This window comes from Macrotis lagotis, chromosome 1 (assembly GCF_037893015.1).
Source record: "Macrotis lagotis isolate mMagLag1 chromosome 1, bilby.v1.9.chrom.fasta, whole genome shotgun sequence".
Taxonomy (NCBI): Eukaryota; Metazoa; Chordata; class Mammalia; order Peramelemorphia; family Peramelidae; genus Macrotis; species Macrotis lagotis.
Window position 1 is genome coordinate 448,202,898 of NC_133658.1, and position 16,081 is coordinate 448,218,978.

Below are 16,081 nucleotides of genomic sequence, written 5' to 3' on the forward strand. Positions count from 1 at the left end.
TTTACTAAGGTCCTGTGAGGGGAAGTGACTTATCCAAGGTTACACAGGAATCTCTATCCCACCAGGAGATTTTTAAAGGGAAAAATCAAATTTTTAAGAGAGATTAAATGGTTGCCTATTAATTTGCATGAAAATAACAGGATTCAAATATTCTTCTCAAACTCGTTTGCAGTTAAATTATTTTATTATTCTAAGATGTTTACTCCAATGTGGCTTCTGATTACTAGCATGCCTTATATAGTATTTTATTTGGAAGTTTTTTTGAATTTAATAGAATTCAAGGGTTTTTTTTTGCTTTTCAAAAATATTTACTAAAAGCAACTGCAAAAACAGATAGCATTAAAAGAGATAAGGAAGAAAACTATATCCTCCTAAAAGGTACCATAGACAATAAAGTAATTTCAATACTAAATATGTATGCACCCAATGGTACAGCATCCAAATTCTTAGAGGAGAAGTTGAAAGAGCTACAGGAAGACATAGACAGCAAAATACTAGTGGGAGAACTCAACCTCCCACTCTCAGATTTAGATAAATCTAATCATAAAATAAGAAGTTAAGGAGATAAATGGATTGTTAGAAAACTTAGATATGATAAACTTATGAGGAAATTGAATGGGGATAGAAAGGAATACTTTTTTTCTGTAGTACATGGCACTTACACAAAAACTGACCATATACTAGAGCATAAAAACCTAATGATCAGTGGCAGAAAGGCAGAAATATTGAATACATCTTTCTCAGATCATAATGCAATAAGGATGCAGATACTTATAATGCAAAACTAATTGGAAACTAAATAACCTCATTTCTTTTTTAGTTTTTTGCAAGGCAATGGGGTTAAGTGGCTTGCCCAGGGCCACAAAGCTAGGTAATTATTATTAAGTGTCTGAGACCAGATTTGAACTCAAGTACTCCTAACTCCAGGGCCAGTGCTCTATCACTGCGCCACCTAGCCACCCCTAAATGACCTCATTTTAAAGATCAAACAGGAAATTATAGAAAGAATTAATTTTATTTCATCCTAGATAATGACAATAATGAAACAACATACCCAAACTTATGGGATATACACAAGGTGGAGTCAGGGGATATATTGTATCTTTAAATGCTTACATTAATAAATTAGATAAAGAGGAAATCAATGAACTAAATATGCAGTTAAAAAATAAAAGAACAAATTAAAAAACCCCAATTAAATACCAAATTAGAAATTCTAAAAATTAAAGGAGAAATTAATAAAATAAAAAGCAAAAATTACTGAATTAATAAAACCAAGATTTGGTTTTATGAAAAAAAATCAATAAAATTGATAAGCCTCTGATTAAAAAAATAAAGAAAAAAACAAATTGCTAGTATCATAAATGAAAAAGGTGAACTCACCACCAATAAGGAGGAAATTAAAGTAATAACTCCAAATTATTTTGCCCAACTCTGTGTCAATAAATATGACAGTGAAATGGATGAATATTTACAAAAATATAAGTTGCCCAGGTTAAATGAAGAGGAGATTAAATACCTACACAACCCTATCTCAGGAAAAGAAATTCAATAAGCCATCATTGAACTCCCTAAGAAAAAATCTCCAGGGACAGATGGATTCACAAGTGAATTCTATCAAACATTTAAGGATCAACTGGTTCCAATTCTATATAAACTCTTTGGAAAAACAGGTGAAGACAGAACTCTGCCTCTTTCTATGACACCAATATGGTGCTGATACCTTAACCAGGAAGAGTTAAAACAGAGAAAGAAAATTACAGACCTATCTCTCTGATGAATATAGATGCAAAAATATTAAATAAAATCTTATCAAAACAAAAAATATCTATTAAAATAGCAAAAGAAAATAATTCAAGGATTAAACTAGAAACTTAATAGAATTCTTTCCAGTATCAAATATTATGAACAAGAATATCATCACTATTTTTTTTACCTCTGGAGGTCCACTAAACGAGTAGGCATAGAGAATAGGCTGAATCATGATTAATGACTGGGTCAGATCTTGACGCATAAAATGATGACGATAATAAGAACTCTCATCAGGACTATTGTTAAAAACTTGCAAGAAAGGAGATCTTCGTAAATGGAACATAAACTACAAATTAAAACATATTGGATTATTTTACATCGTATGTTGCTCATATTTTTTCATATACTACAAATTCACTAAAATATGACCTTAATAAAGTATGAAATTCACTATAAACTAATATGAATTAACAAAGAATATATATTAATTTCCTCCCTCAGTACTAAATTAGTCTAAGGCTGAATACTCAGGCTTTTTCTCTCTTCTTCTCTTGGGGTTTTCTGTCTTGAATCTTTTTACTACTCATTAACAATAAAAGTAAAAGTCAATGAATTAAAATCAATTTTTTTTCTACTCAGAAGTCTAGTTTCTCCTAAACAATATACTTATTAGATATTCTAAGTCAGGGCCTAATTTAGGTAAGGCCAATGTTTCAGGTTAGAGATTAAAATGCAATGTGACACTGATGGACCACAAAATGCAATCAAACTACTTTACTACAGTGATGATTAAAAAAATACAATTTATATGGATAAAATAGTCAATCAACCATCTCACTATTGATAGGAAGCTGATTAATTTCTATTCAATTTAATGCAATTGAATTATTTAGAGAATTTCTATAGTATAAATTTAGCAAATTCCTTCCACACAAATAACATCTAGTTGAGTGGTTCCCAATGTTTCTTCCCAATTCAAACCCATTTCCATCAACAACAAAAAAATGCCCTAGGAACCTGAAGAGGGAGGTAAATTGTATACATAAAAATATATCTATAACAATTAGGCAATTACTTATTACTTAAAGTATCATTAAAGAATTTTAAGCACAAACTCCATAGATCATTATCTGAAACCTCCAAAGGGTTCTTGAACAACTAAACAGAAACCACCAATCCAGACTAATAGAATAAAAACATAAGAATAATGGAACTGAAATTCTATAATAATTGTAATAAATGTGTCTGTTATATTCTCACCTGTGGGTAAAGGGAGAAGGTTTCCGAAAATCTGAATGAACTTGGATCATCTTTGTGATACTCTCCAAATTTCTGACACTGGACAAAATATAATCCAAATTAGTAAAGTACTTCATTGCATTGCTAAAAACATGTTTTTCTTGAGGTAAAAAATAAAAATAAGCATATGTATTGACTTATTTACAAAGGGTTGAAATTCTAAAAACTGAAATATTACTTACCACTTAATTTATAAGACTTTTAACCTTTCACCTAAAATATTCTTTTGCTTTGTCCTTTTATGAATATGAGGCAACTATAATAAGAATCAACTACACACTCACTCTAGTTATAAATACTACCCATATTACAAGACCAGAAAGCAAAATTGGTTTACACTAATTTTTGTAGTATATATAACAGTAAGCTCCAAACTTGCAAATGTCATTAAAAATAAAAACTTGCATCATAAAAAAATGAGACAACAGAATGAGGAACTCTAAACAAATACAGAGAGAGAGAAGGAAAATTCTTAACTAATCAAGTGATAGAAATGATCATTCAAGATGAAGTAGATAATCCTGGTTTACATAAAACAAAAAAAAGGTTTTGCATAGACAAAATTGACATGGTTACAATAAATATTTAGAATGCATGATCATGGATTTAGAGTCATACAAGATTTTAGATTTCAAATCTATTTTATAGAGGTGGAAACTGAGATCTAGAGAATTTAAATAAACTGCTGAAAGTCACAAAGGTATTAAAGTGTCAGAGATTGGATTTGAACAAAAGTTTTCTGATTTCAAACCCATCTCTTTCTAATACTTTTCAGCTCATTCTCCACACCACTTCCTTATGCACCCTCTTCTTTAACTATTATTCTCATCTCTTACCAACTAAAACCTTGGATTCTACCTATGTAATCATACTGGGTTCTGATCTTAAACTCAAGCCCTCTAAAACTGAATTATTTATCTTCAAAAATCATTTTGTCTCCGTATCACTTCTAAGTGCACCACAATTCTTCAAGTCACTTAGGCTTTATTACTTAGATGTTGGTCATCCTTGCTACCTCATCCAATCAGTTATCACATCTTGTCTTTTCATCTTCACAGGTGGGGCAGCTAGGTGGCGTAATGGATAAAGCACCAGCCTTGGAGTCAGGAGTACCTGGGTTCAAATCCGGTCTCATACACTTAATAATTACCTAGCTATGTGGCCCTGGGCAAGCCACTTAACCCCATTTGCCTTGCAAAAAAAAAACCTAAAAAAAATTTACTGGGTTATTAATTAATGTATTATTTATGATAGTAAGTACAGAAGCATAATCTATGGTTTTTGTTCCTGAATTATTCTTTCCCAATCTCAACTACTTCAGTGTCTTTGAAGCAATTTCAAGGTGATTTTTCACAGTATCATTAGAAACATAAACTAACTGTTCAGCTCTATAAAAAAAAATTGAAACATTTAAGACTATACAAGATTTTTGTTCTTACCAAGCGAATGAGTTGTCTATCAAGCCATCTGAGCACATCTGGACCTTCCTCGGTCTCTGCCCTATACACTGCCAATCTGGCCATAAGAATGGCAGCTGCCTCCTGATCAAAAGAAGCAGCAATGTTTTGTATTTGGGTTTGAGCATCTGCCCAGCTAAAAACAAAAAGAAACACAGTAATAATGCTCTATTAATACATTAATAATTTGATCAATGGTTATTTCAGAGAAATAAATTAAAAAGAAAATGAAAATATCACTTCAACAGCAATAAATAACTTGTTTTTAAGTTTTCAGGTAAAATATCTCCAGCAGTACAGGTATGCTTTTACCACCTATTTTTTTTTTTGTAGATTTTTCAAGGCAATGGGGCTAAGTGGCTTGCCCAAGGCCACATGGCTAGGTAATTATTGTCTCAGGTCAGATTTGAACCCAGGTACTCCTGACTCCAAGGCCGGTGCTCTATTCACTGTGCCACCTAGCCGCCCCACCTATTTTCATCATAGTGGAATAACCCTAGAAAAGGAAAAAAGGAAAGCTACATGAAAATCAAAGTGATACTGGTAAATTAGCCATGGAGAAATAAACATTTTATGGCCCAAAATTTTGAAAATTATTTACAAGGGTCTCCTATTGTCTACCAAATAAAGAAGAAACTCTGGCCTATTATTCAACACTAGAACCTAGTGTTCCATCTTCACATATATCTCCATATACAATTTCATATACATTCCAATAAATTTGAATTATTCAACATGTCTCACCTACTCTCAACCTTTCCTACCTCAACACCTTTGCCTATTGTTTCTACTACACAGAGTATTCTTCCTTCAGATCACCATAAGTTGTTATTCTAGTAATCCTTTAAGACAAAGCCTTGGTTTGGTTTGTAAGGTCCTTAACAACCTAATTATGAAAGTTTCCAGTCTTCACTACCCCTTCTATATACTTTGCTGTCCAATGATGCTGGTTTTCTAGGTCAGTTATCTTTTCCTAGAATCTAATACTCCATCTTTTGACTCTGAACATTTTCTCTCCCCCAGGACAGGCCCAGAATTCTCTTCCTTTTCATCTCTAATTCCTAGCTTTCCTGACTTCATTCAAGTCTCATCTTCTGCAAGAAGCCTTTGTTAGCTGGGCAGCTAGGTGGCATAGTGGACACAGCACCAGCCCTGGAGTCAGGAGGACCTGAGTTCAAATCCAGGCTCAGACACTTAGTAATTACCTGTGTGGCCTTGGGCAAATCACTTAACCCCATTTGCCTTGCAAAAAAAAAAAAAAAGAAGCCTTCCTTGATCCTCTGTAATCTTAGAGCTTTCCCTCTGAGACTAGTTTCAATTTGGAGTCAGAAGACCAAGAAAAATTCTGAAAACCAAGAAGAAAAAGGCCCAGAAGGATTGGAAGAAAAAAGAATGTCACACAAAGAAAAGGGAAAGAAATGACTACTGAATACAAATTGTCATGTATTTAATTATTTCAAATTTATTTCTAGTTATCTCTTTATACTTTATATATTCTTATATACATCACTGTCGTTTCTTCCATTGGTATGTAAACTCTAGTGAGCAAGAATTTACCATATTTATATTTCTAGTTCCTAGTACAGGGTCTAGCACATAGCAGGTGCATCATACTTGTTTGTTTGGGGGGATTTTTGCAAGGCAATGGTGTTAAGCGACATGCCCAAAATCACACAACTAAGCAAATATTAAGTGTCTGAGGCAGAATTTGAACTCAGGTCCTCCTGACTCCAGGACCAGTACTTTCACCTAGTTGCCCCAGGGGCATAATATTTGTTGACTGATTGATTTCAATTAATTGAATATGCTAAATATTTTATTAACAGAATTATCAAATTATCAAATAGATAATAATGAATGTTTAAGTTAAAGATTATTTTATATAAGTAATCAAAATTTATTTAAAATGATGAACAGTGTGATAATGTAGAAGAAACTATTTTAGCCAGTCTAGTCTCTGGCATATACAATATCTGTGACTTTAAACAAGTTAGAAACATCAGTTACTTCAATTTCCTCATTCCATTGAGGCATAAACTGAGTCTCAGAGAGGTCAAGTAGTCCAAATCTTCCCAGGTAATAATTTTACCATCATTATCATTACTAACATTTATAACAGAGCTTTATAGTTCCCAAAGCACTTAAACATATTTTCTCATTTCATCTTCATGACAACCCTAAGACATGGTTGCTACTTTTATTCTCTTTTATAGATGAGGAAACTGAAGCAAAGAAAAGTTAAATGACTTGCTTAGGGTCAAAAGATTTGTGTCTGGACTCAAATTTGAACTCAGGACTTTTTGACTATGTCCAAATCTCAATCCACTGTACCACCTGACTGTCTTGTAGAAACAGAAAATGACAGCCCAGAAACCAAATCCAGACATTATACTAACTTTTAAGGTCACATAAGAAGTAGGAGATTCAGATCCAGGTCCTTAATTTGAAGTTTAGGATTCTTTCTACATTAAAATATATAAAATATAGCCAGTATACAGCTAAAATTCTACCCTACAACTTCTCTAATATTTTTTAGGTTTATTACTTATCAAGACAGCAACTACATCTTTATCAGATAAAAATTATAAATATAAAAAATATAAATATAACAATTTCAAATCCATTTTACATTTTCTTCTCCAAGAAAGGAAGTAAAAAGTGTCTGCTGAAATTTCAATTTAAATTGCTAACTGCTCATTGTAATTCTAATGGACAAGTTTATCATATAATTTGGACAAATAATGAAAACAATGCTGTTTGTCAAAAAGACTATTTATTCTAAGTTTAGTCATCAAAGCATGGGAAGTCAGTTTGGAAACATGCATGACCAACATTTTAATTTAAGTTAAATTTCTCAAAAAAAAAAAAAAAAAGCAGCACATAACTTACTTCCTAGCCACTGTGGTTACTCTGATACGTCTTTGTCCACTTGAATGCTGGTACTGAGTCACAAATTGGATAGCACCACGGCCACCTTGAGGAATTGGAGCATTATGCTAAATTTAGAAAGAAAAAAATTCAGAAAAAGTTGAATTATCATCTCTCAACCACAAAATTCTACTACTGTCAAAATCCATTCTAAATTGAATCTGTATGTCATTTTGCAGGGTCAATAAAAAGGAGTTAGGCATTTGAGCAGATATGAAAAGAATAAACAGGTAAAGAAAGGGGAAGAATAAGTGATAAAAAGCAAAAGAAAGCTGTCATTATGAATTCAATAGAATCTACCATATAAATCAAATAAGAAGAGACTGAAAATAGGAAGGGTAGCAGACAGAAATGAAAAAGATAAGAAAAAGGAAGAGGAGTGGGAAGGCCAATGCAGTCAGGATAGAATGGTATTCAGGAATAAAGTTCAAGTGCAGAAGCAGGAACTGAAGAGATTCAACAATGAAGATTTTAACCAATGCTCAGCTAATGAACAAGGAGAGAGGTTTTGCCAGAGATAAAAAATATTATCACATATACATAGATATAATAAAATTTAATTCACACAACTGCTCTGTTGATTACGTGTATTTAATCAAGAAAGCAATATCAGTATATATGTAGATATATTTAAACAAAGAAATATAAATATATGTCTATCTGTATATATTTATATATGTGAGTTTGTATATATCAATATATGTCATGAATATACTGGTACTACTATTTTGATTATATTTATTATACACATATGTAAGCAAAAAAGGAGTATATATATATATATATATATAAAACAGATGATGAATAATATTAAAATTTAAGTTCTTAAAGGGTAGGAATCAATGAGCAAATACACATTCAATCAATAGTAATTAAAAGTAAATATTTTCTACAATAATAAATTAGAATCTTGTAAATAAGTTCATAAAATTAAACAGCCTGTCAAGTCAAATAGTATTGGCATTGCAGAGTATTATTCTCTACACATCATCTACCATAAATCATTATGAACTGAAGACAAAACAAAACAAAAAGAAAACCAGCCCTCTAGTTATTTTGTATAAATGATAAATAGGAGATATACCCATATCACTTTAAGCCTTTCCATCACTTCACCTATTTTCTCTATCTAAACTCCACAACAATCCTGGAGAAGATAGGTAATACAGAAGCTAAAGAAGAAATATTAAATATTATGTACATAAATAAGCCTAATTCAAAGTCTTCTTAGCTACAACCTTTCAGAGATTACTGGAATAGCCATTCAGACTCCCCCATGCCACCATGAGGTATCAGAATCGAACATCAGTAGAGACAAATAACAAAATCAAACTAAAATAAAAGATATACAAGCAAAAATAGAAACAACCATCTTACTAGAATCTACCAATTAAAAATGAGAAAAATAAACACAAAACAAATAGTCCATCTAAAGAGAGGCAAGGGGCAGCTAGGTGGTACAGTGAATAGAACACCAGCCTTGGAGTCAGGAGTACCTGGGTTCAAATCCAACCTCAGACACTTAATAATTACCTAGCTGTGTGGCCTTGGGCAAGCCATTTAACCACGCTGCCTTGATTAAAAAAAATAAAGAGAGGCAAAAACAAAATATTTAAGACAAAAAAATCCACTAAATTCTTTTATATTTTTTTAGGTTTTCACTAAATTCTTAAGGTGATACATAGCTTATTTTAAATGAAGACTAATTATAGTCATTTTCCAAAAAGATATTGCATAATTCAGCCATTTGCTCATGAGACCTTTGAATATCCTATTATCATAAATTCAAAGATATTAACATTAAATAAGTCTTCAAAGAAGAAAAGACATGTCTTTCAAGAGATTTCTTCAAAGAGAAAGAGAATGTAATGTAAAGAGGATTGACTTAAGATCCAAACGATCTAAATCCTGAGACAAGTCCCACTCCTCACTGTTTGACAAAAATCATTTCATTTCTCTCAGTGCTAATTTCCTATGTATAAAATGAAGACAATCACATTCACCCTACCAATCTCAAGAGAGTTGTAGGAAGAGCAAAATAAGATAATTCATATATAAGTGTTGTGAAAAATATGTGAAAAGCATTTGGTTACATTATGTTGACAATCATTATCTTTAATGATATCATTATTAATCATTAATATTACTGTGTACACTGACCTTTAAATTGCTAAAGAAAACTCAATTTACGGCTAAATTAAGTATTTCAAGTCATCAGAGGAAGAAAGTAGGTTGAATTGCATTTAAGAAATTGTGCAGGACTTTGAACAATCAATCTATTTCCTTACAAAAAATCTCTTGTTTTCTTTAACATTCCTGGTAAAGCTATAAAGCCACAGATCAGAGCACCATAATCTCCAAAGATACCAGAGGGCAATAGAGACAATGAATTATAAGTATAAGTAGGATGGAGTATACTGTCAATGATAGTTTGTGAAAAAGTTGAAATTTGTCCTTCATTCTCAAAGATAATGTTTGTACTTGTTCATGAAGAAGACCATAACATCAGCAAGATGATGTCTTGACAAGCAAGTGAACTGGATTCAAATAAGAAGGTGCTATGCCCAGTCACCAGTCTCACTTTGTCTTTCAGAACCATCTGAGTCCATTGGCCAGATGTGAATCAGGACAACTGGATATAGTCCTGGACATGAGGTCCTGAATGTGACTTTCCCAAGGTCACATACACAAGTCAAGTGTCCAGGACCAGCTCTGAACTCAGGCCTCCTAACTCCAGGGCTAGTGCTAGTGCTCTATCTACTTGGCCATCCAGCTGCCCAAGAAGCACCAAGTACTGCCCTGGTAGTACTCACAAACATTGCAAGTCCTATAGAAAGGCCTCTGTATGATAGCTAGATCCTCTACAGACAAGAATTCCATAGGCAAGAATGTGTTGCACACTGCCTCAGTGGAGAGAGTAACCACAATGAAAGATCACAAATACACTATATTTGTAAGATTCCTTAAATAGGAATTTAGAAAGTTCTAAAAGTCAGAAAATCATAAAACTGTCTTTTAGAGTGGGAAGGATATATACTAATCCAATTCCCATGATGAACTATATTTGGTGTGAAAACTAAGTCCTTTGTAAATATTAATGGACTACTTAAATTATTAATATTTACAAAGGACTTAGTTTTCACACATAAATAAACCATATTAGGAAACTAAGGCTCATAAAAGAGCTGTCTTATCATATAATTCTATCATTCACTTTAAAAAAGAAAATATAAAGTATTCAGAACCTTATCAGGGCTATGTCGAAAATGTGCTTTCTTTTCCTAAGTCTTCATTATTAAAATACAGAAAATCATACCTGGTTGACAACTTCAAAATACAGAGCTAAAGTTGTATTAGGATTGAGTCCACATATTTTCCACTGACAAGTGCCACCTGTTCCTATTTCCTAAAAGTATACCACGTAGTTAGTTTAAAAACAAGAATAAACAAGTATTACATAATAAAGTACATATTAAGTTATATAATAAGTTCAAAAATCTGAAGTATAAATATATAATTTCCTCTAGAAAATTATGACAAATATAAAATTCTTAGAATTCAGCAGATTATATTATAAAACAAGTAAAATAATTCATGTGCAAACCTTTTTTTGAAAAATGCTCAGAGGGGCAGCTAGGTGGCGCAGTGGATAGAGCACTGGCCCTGGAGTCAGGAGTACCTGAGTTCAAATTAGGCCTCAAACACTTAATAATTACCTAACTGTGTGGCCTTGGGCAAGCCACTTAACCCCACTGTCTTGCAAAAAACATTATACATAAGAAGTAGAAGTTTTAAGAAGAATTCATACATAACCCTCAAAATATTTTATTTCAAAAACATTGCCAATTTCATATTGCAAAAACTAGGTAAAACATATTCAGATAATTCAATGAGAGTATATATTTATGGATAAGTACTAACTATAGCAACCTCTACAGGAACTACTGGCAAAAACATGCATTCCATTAGTTTTTACCAGTAACATTTCAAAAATCAATGTTATTTTCTTTTATAAAAACAAAATGTTCAACACTAAACAATCTAGTACTAAGGAGTATTCAAACAACTGAACAAACTTTTGGGGAAAACTTTTAGCCCTCTACTCAAAAAGGGAACTGGTTTTAAGTTCTTGACATACAGTTTGACTTTAATAAAATTATTAATTAACAAAACTGCTAATATTCTCACTCTCTTCCAAAATTATATTCTGTATAAATGCTGTATTCCCTAATACAATATGAGTTCCTTAAAGGCATGAATGATCTTTGTATCTCCAATGTCTAGAACAAGGGCTTACACAAAGCAGAAGCTTAAAAAAGTTTTGATAAATTGGATATAAAACTTAATGCCTATTTAGATTGTTCAGAAACTGATCATGTACTATAAAGTTGTTTCTCCTGTTCTGTCTGACTTGAGCTATTTTATTGCTTCATTAGTATACTATCAGTGAATTTAAATTATTTAATTAAAGGTCAACAACCTTTTAAAAGTGGGATACCAAGTTAGGACAGACATGCTGAGGTGACTTTCAAAACGAGTGTAATTACTAAATACTCACTCTTAAAGAGGAAGTGGAAAAAAACAACAGTAAACAAATTCACAATAAGAGCATAGAACTTTAGAAGAGCAAGGACTTTAGAAGACATCTAGTCCAGCTTATTTTACAGAAAACTGAGTCCCAAAAAAAGTTAAGTGATTTGTTCAAAGAAAGGCAAGTAAAAAACTAAACTAAGATTAAACTCAAGTCCCCTGACTTCAAATTATCACTATAATTAATGAACACGAAATTCCTACATTTCTTGAATTTCTAGTATTCATGATATGACAGCCAATGCAGGTAGTCAGAAAAGGGCATGAGAAATACATGTGTGTGTGTATGTATGTATATGTTCCATTGTACTTGGTAGAAAACGTGCAAAAACCAACCCCTCAAGTCATCTCCCCAAGAGATAACCTTTAGTTAAAGTTAACTTACATTTTCTGACACACAGGGTCCTTTAGAATTGAGAGTCACACAGGGTCCAATTGCTCCTGAAATCTTTATTTCCCTTGAGGTCTGTAAAAAAAGCAAATTAAATGCTGAAGTATGATTAACTTCATTTAATATTTAAATATTAAATAATATTTAAGTCCTTTATTTTACTCTGACAAGAAAACATAACAAGTTCATTTTCAAGAAAGTTATCAACTATCAACCTCTTTGCAGAGGATTCCTAAATCTTTTATCTCTGGCCCAGTTTTTCCAATCCTGTATTTATAACTGCCAATTGGAATCTCCATCCAGAATGTACTGCTGACATGATTTGCATTATGTCCCAAACCAAATATAAAAGCATTATACCTCCAACTAGTCCCTCCTCCTAAACTTTCCTCTTTCTATTGGTGTTGCCACCATTCTCCTAAACATAGGTCTGAAACTTAAGAAATACTTCCAAGTGGTCTTTCCTTCATCACTTCACATCAATTAACTAATGAATTCCATCTCTGAAACACCTCTAGCTACTCCCTTCTACCACCATATGCATTTCCCTAAATCAAGCTCTCAATACCTCCTATTAGAACTTTTCTTTCGGCCTCCTAATGAGATTCCTCTATAGCCTCTCTCCTCCAATTCAACCTTCACAAAGCTGCCAAATCTTCCTCTTCTAACTCTCTTCCTATCTATCAAACTGGTCCTTCCCTCTTTCCCTTACAGAATGGCCACCTTTGTCCTATTCATGGGTGAACCCTTTTGGAGTTTAGCGATCTGTCCAGGTCTCACTTATCTTTCCCTCTACACATTCCTCAGCACTCATGGGCTCAACTATCATCTCTCTAAGCTATTCCCATATACAATCTTAGTATCTCTCATGGACTCTAGAATTACATCACCTCAACTGAATATTCCATAATCACCTCAAATTTAGGAAGTCTAAAATATAATCTAATGGATTTCTCCCAAAAATCCCACCCCCTCATTAACTCCTTTTTTATTGTTCTTAATCACCCAGGTTGGCAGTCTCGGTACTTGCATGATACAATGGCTAGAATGGACTGAGAACCAGTAAGACTCATTTGGGGCAGTTAGTTAACGCACTGACCTTGGGGTCAGGAGGATGGGTGTTTGCATTCAATCTTAGACACTTGATACTAACTTTGTGTGTTTAAGTAAGGCACTCAACCCTGACTGCCTCACATGCAGGGCCATCTCTAGTTGTTCTGATTCATATATGGTCACTGGACCTATACAAATCTGGAGGAGAAAGTGAGGCTGGTGACTTAGCATAGGCCCCCTACTCACATCCAATTCATGAGCTTGTCAGGGCATCACCTCCCTGATGTCATGGTCTTCTTCGAGAATGAAGGACAAACAAAACATCATCATTCTCCCTGATTGATTTCAACCCCTCATATTCAATCAGTTGTCATGTCTTATTAACTTTACTAAATATCTCTTATGTATCCCAAAATTTTGAGTATGATGCTGTTATTTTTGGTTTAGTATTCATTCAAACAATCTGCCTCCAACCTACATTTCCAATTTCACTATATATTACTCCGATTCAGAACTTTACATTCTGGTCAAAATGGACCATTTGCTGTTCCCTTAAACATCCTGTCCCTATTGTCTAAGACTTTGCATAACCCATAACTCATATTTGAAATAAACTAAATTTCCTTTCTTCTATCTCACATTATCCATAGCTTCCTTCAAAGGTCACCTTAAGGACCATCTTCACCAAGAAGCTTCTACAAATGGCTGTTAATGCCCTCCTCCTGGAAATTATTCACACACACACACACACACACACACACACACACAAATATATATATGTATGGGAGTATATGTATGGATGTATGTATACATTTATATGTGTATATTTATATTTATATATGTATATAGTATTTACTTATCTACACACATGTGGTTTCTTCCAATAAAATATAAGCCTTTAAGGATAGGGACTGTTTTGGTTTTGGTTTTGAATCCCGGGCATCTAACAATATCTGCTGCTTTGAATATGGGTTAAATTCTAATGTATAGACCTAATTGTTTTACTTTCTTCAACAAAAACAATCAGGGCAGCTCTTCATTGCTTACAATACAAAATACAAACACCTTAACCTTCCAATCAAGGTCATCTTGCTTTAAAGTTTCTTTATAGTATTTATATCACACTATTTTGTCTTCAAATAATCACTGTCCCAGAAAAATCCAATTATTCATTATCTTGCCCTTATCCTTCTTTTCCCTCATTTTCATATATTTGTGTACATTGTTTTCCTATTATTGAAAACAAGGACCCCAGAGTCCATCTTTTCTTTCAAGATCACATCAAGAATTGCTTTTTCAGTGAAACCTTCTTTGATCTCTCCCAAGCAAAAATGATTCCCCACTCATCTCATTACTTTATTTCTCTTCTCTATCCAATTCTAATATATATCAAAAAATTTTGCATATATATCCTATTACTACTAGATTTTCCGGTCCTTGAAAACAGGGATTATGCCATTACTTCTTACACCTGAAGTGCCTAGCATGATCTAAGGCTACCATAAAGACAAACATAGTATAAAACTATAAAAATACTGCATCCTGACTTTTGTATTTAGTTCAAGGCATCGCAGTTTAGAGAGGACATTAATAAATTAATAAGTGTATCCAACCAATATGGTGAAGAGCCTTAAGCTCATTCCCTAAGAGAGCTGTTTCTGAAGGACTAATATGTGGAAGAAAAATTAGACTAACTCATTAAGGTCCCAGAAACAGGATGATTACAATGGATGAGAGTTACAAAAAAATAGATTTTGAGTTGAAGAAAAGAAAAATTTCCTTAACACAGTTCTGTTTTTAATAATGATAATTTTTTGATAGTTTCTAAAAAAACTATTGGGCTATTCAACATTTGAAATTTTCTCAAATTATTTGTTTTATTTTTTATGATACTTTTTTTTTTTTGGTTTTTGCAAGGCAGATGGGGTTAAGTGGCTTGCCCAAGGCCACACAATTATTAAGTGTCTGAGACCAGATTTGAACCCAGGCACTCCTGACTCCAGGGCCGGTGCTTTATCCACTACACCACCTAGCCGCCCCTTCTTATGATACTTTAAAATAGTATAGTTATACCTTCCACCTTGTGAGGGTTAGGTGTGCAGCCTCTCACAATCTGGAAAATCTGCATAAAATTTTTTTCATTCTCTTCATACCAGAGAAGTTGGAACTATTAAGTTATTTTTTAAAAGATAAAATATGTTGATATCATATAATACTATACATGTTATCTTAGGCATTTATGAGTTTCTAAACCTTTTCTATGTTGTCTGCTGGTCTTTGTGTATCATCTATGTCTTCCACAAACCCCCCCAAAAATTCCCATTTAAGTTCTTATAGTGTCTTGCTTAGTCAGACTCCTTTCTTGGAAAGATATCATATGTATTTCTTCAGTTTTCATTCTTACCTTTATTTCTAATGTGCCTCCAAAACCCATTTTAAATTGTCCTTGTATATCTTTGGTAAAGACTCGCTGAAAAGTCTGCTTGAATAAGGAAGTATTGAAAGAATCTCCCATTACCATGTAACCTCTGAATGAAAACAACAACAAAAAAAGCACTTTAAGAGTCATATTTACTGAAATAACACATTCCATTAATTGAAAGAAATTATA

General features: G+C 32.9%; 1 protein-coding gene across 1 annotated transcript in view; it reads right to left on the reverse strand.

Annotated features, from left to right (window-relative positions):
- Positions 1–16,081, reverse strand: part of SEC23A (SEC23 homolog A, COPII coat complex component) — an 81,361-nt gene that overhangs the window by 22,150 nt on the left and 43,130 nt on the right. Inside the window, exons 10-16 of the mRNA XM_074213421.1 lie at positions 15,875–15,998; positions 12,412–12,492; positions 10,753–10,842; positions 7,398–7,504; positions 4,491–4,644; positions 3,013–3,090; positions 1,937–2,098 (exon numbers count right to left, since the gene is read on the reverse strand). Coding sequence (XP_074069522.1) covers positions 1,937–2,098; positions 3,013–3,090; positions 4,491–4,644; positions 7,398–7,504; positions 10,753–10,842; positions 12,412–12,492; positions 15,875–15,998 — 796 coding nt within the window. The remainder of the gene's footprint in view (positions 1–1,936; positions 2,099–3,012; positions 3,091–4,490; positions 4,645–7,397; positions 7,505–10,752; positions 10,843–12,411; positions 12,493–15,874; positions 15,999–16,081) is intronic.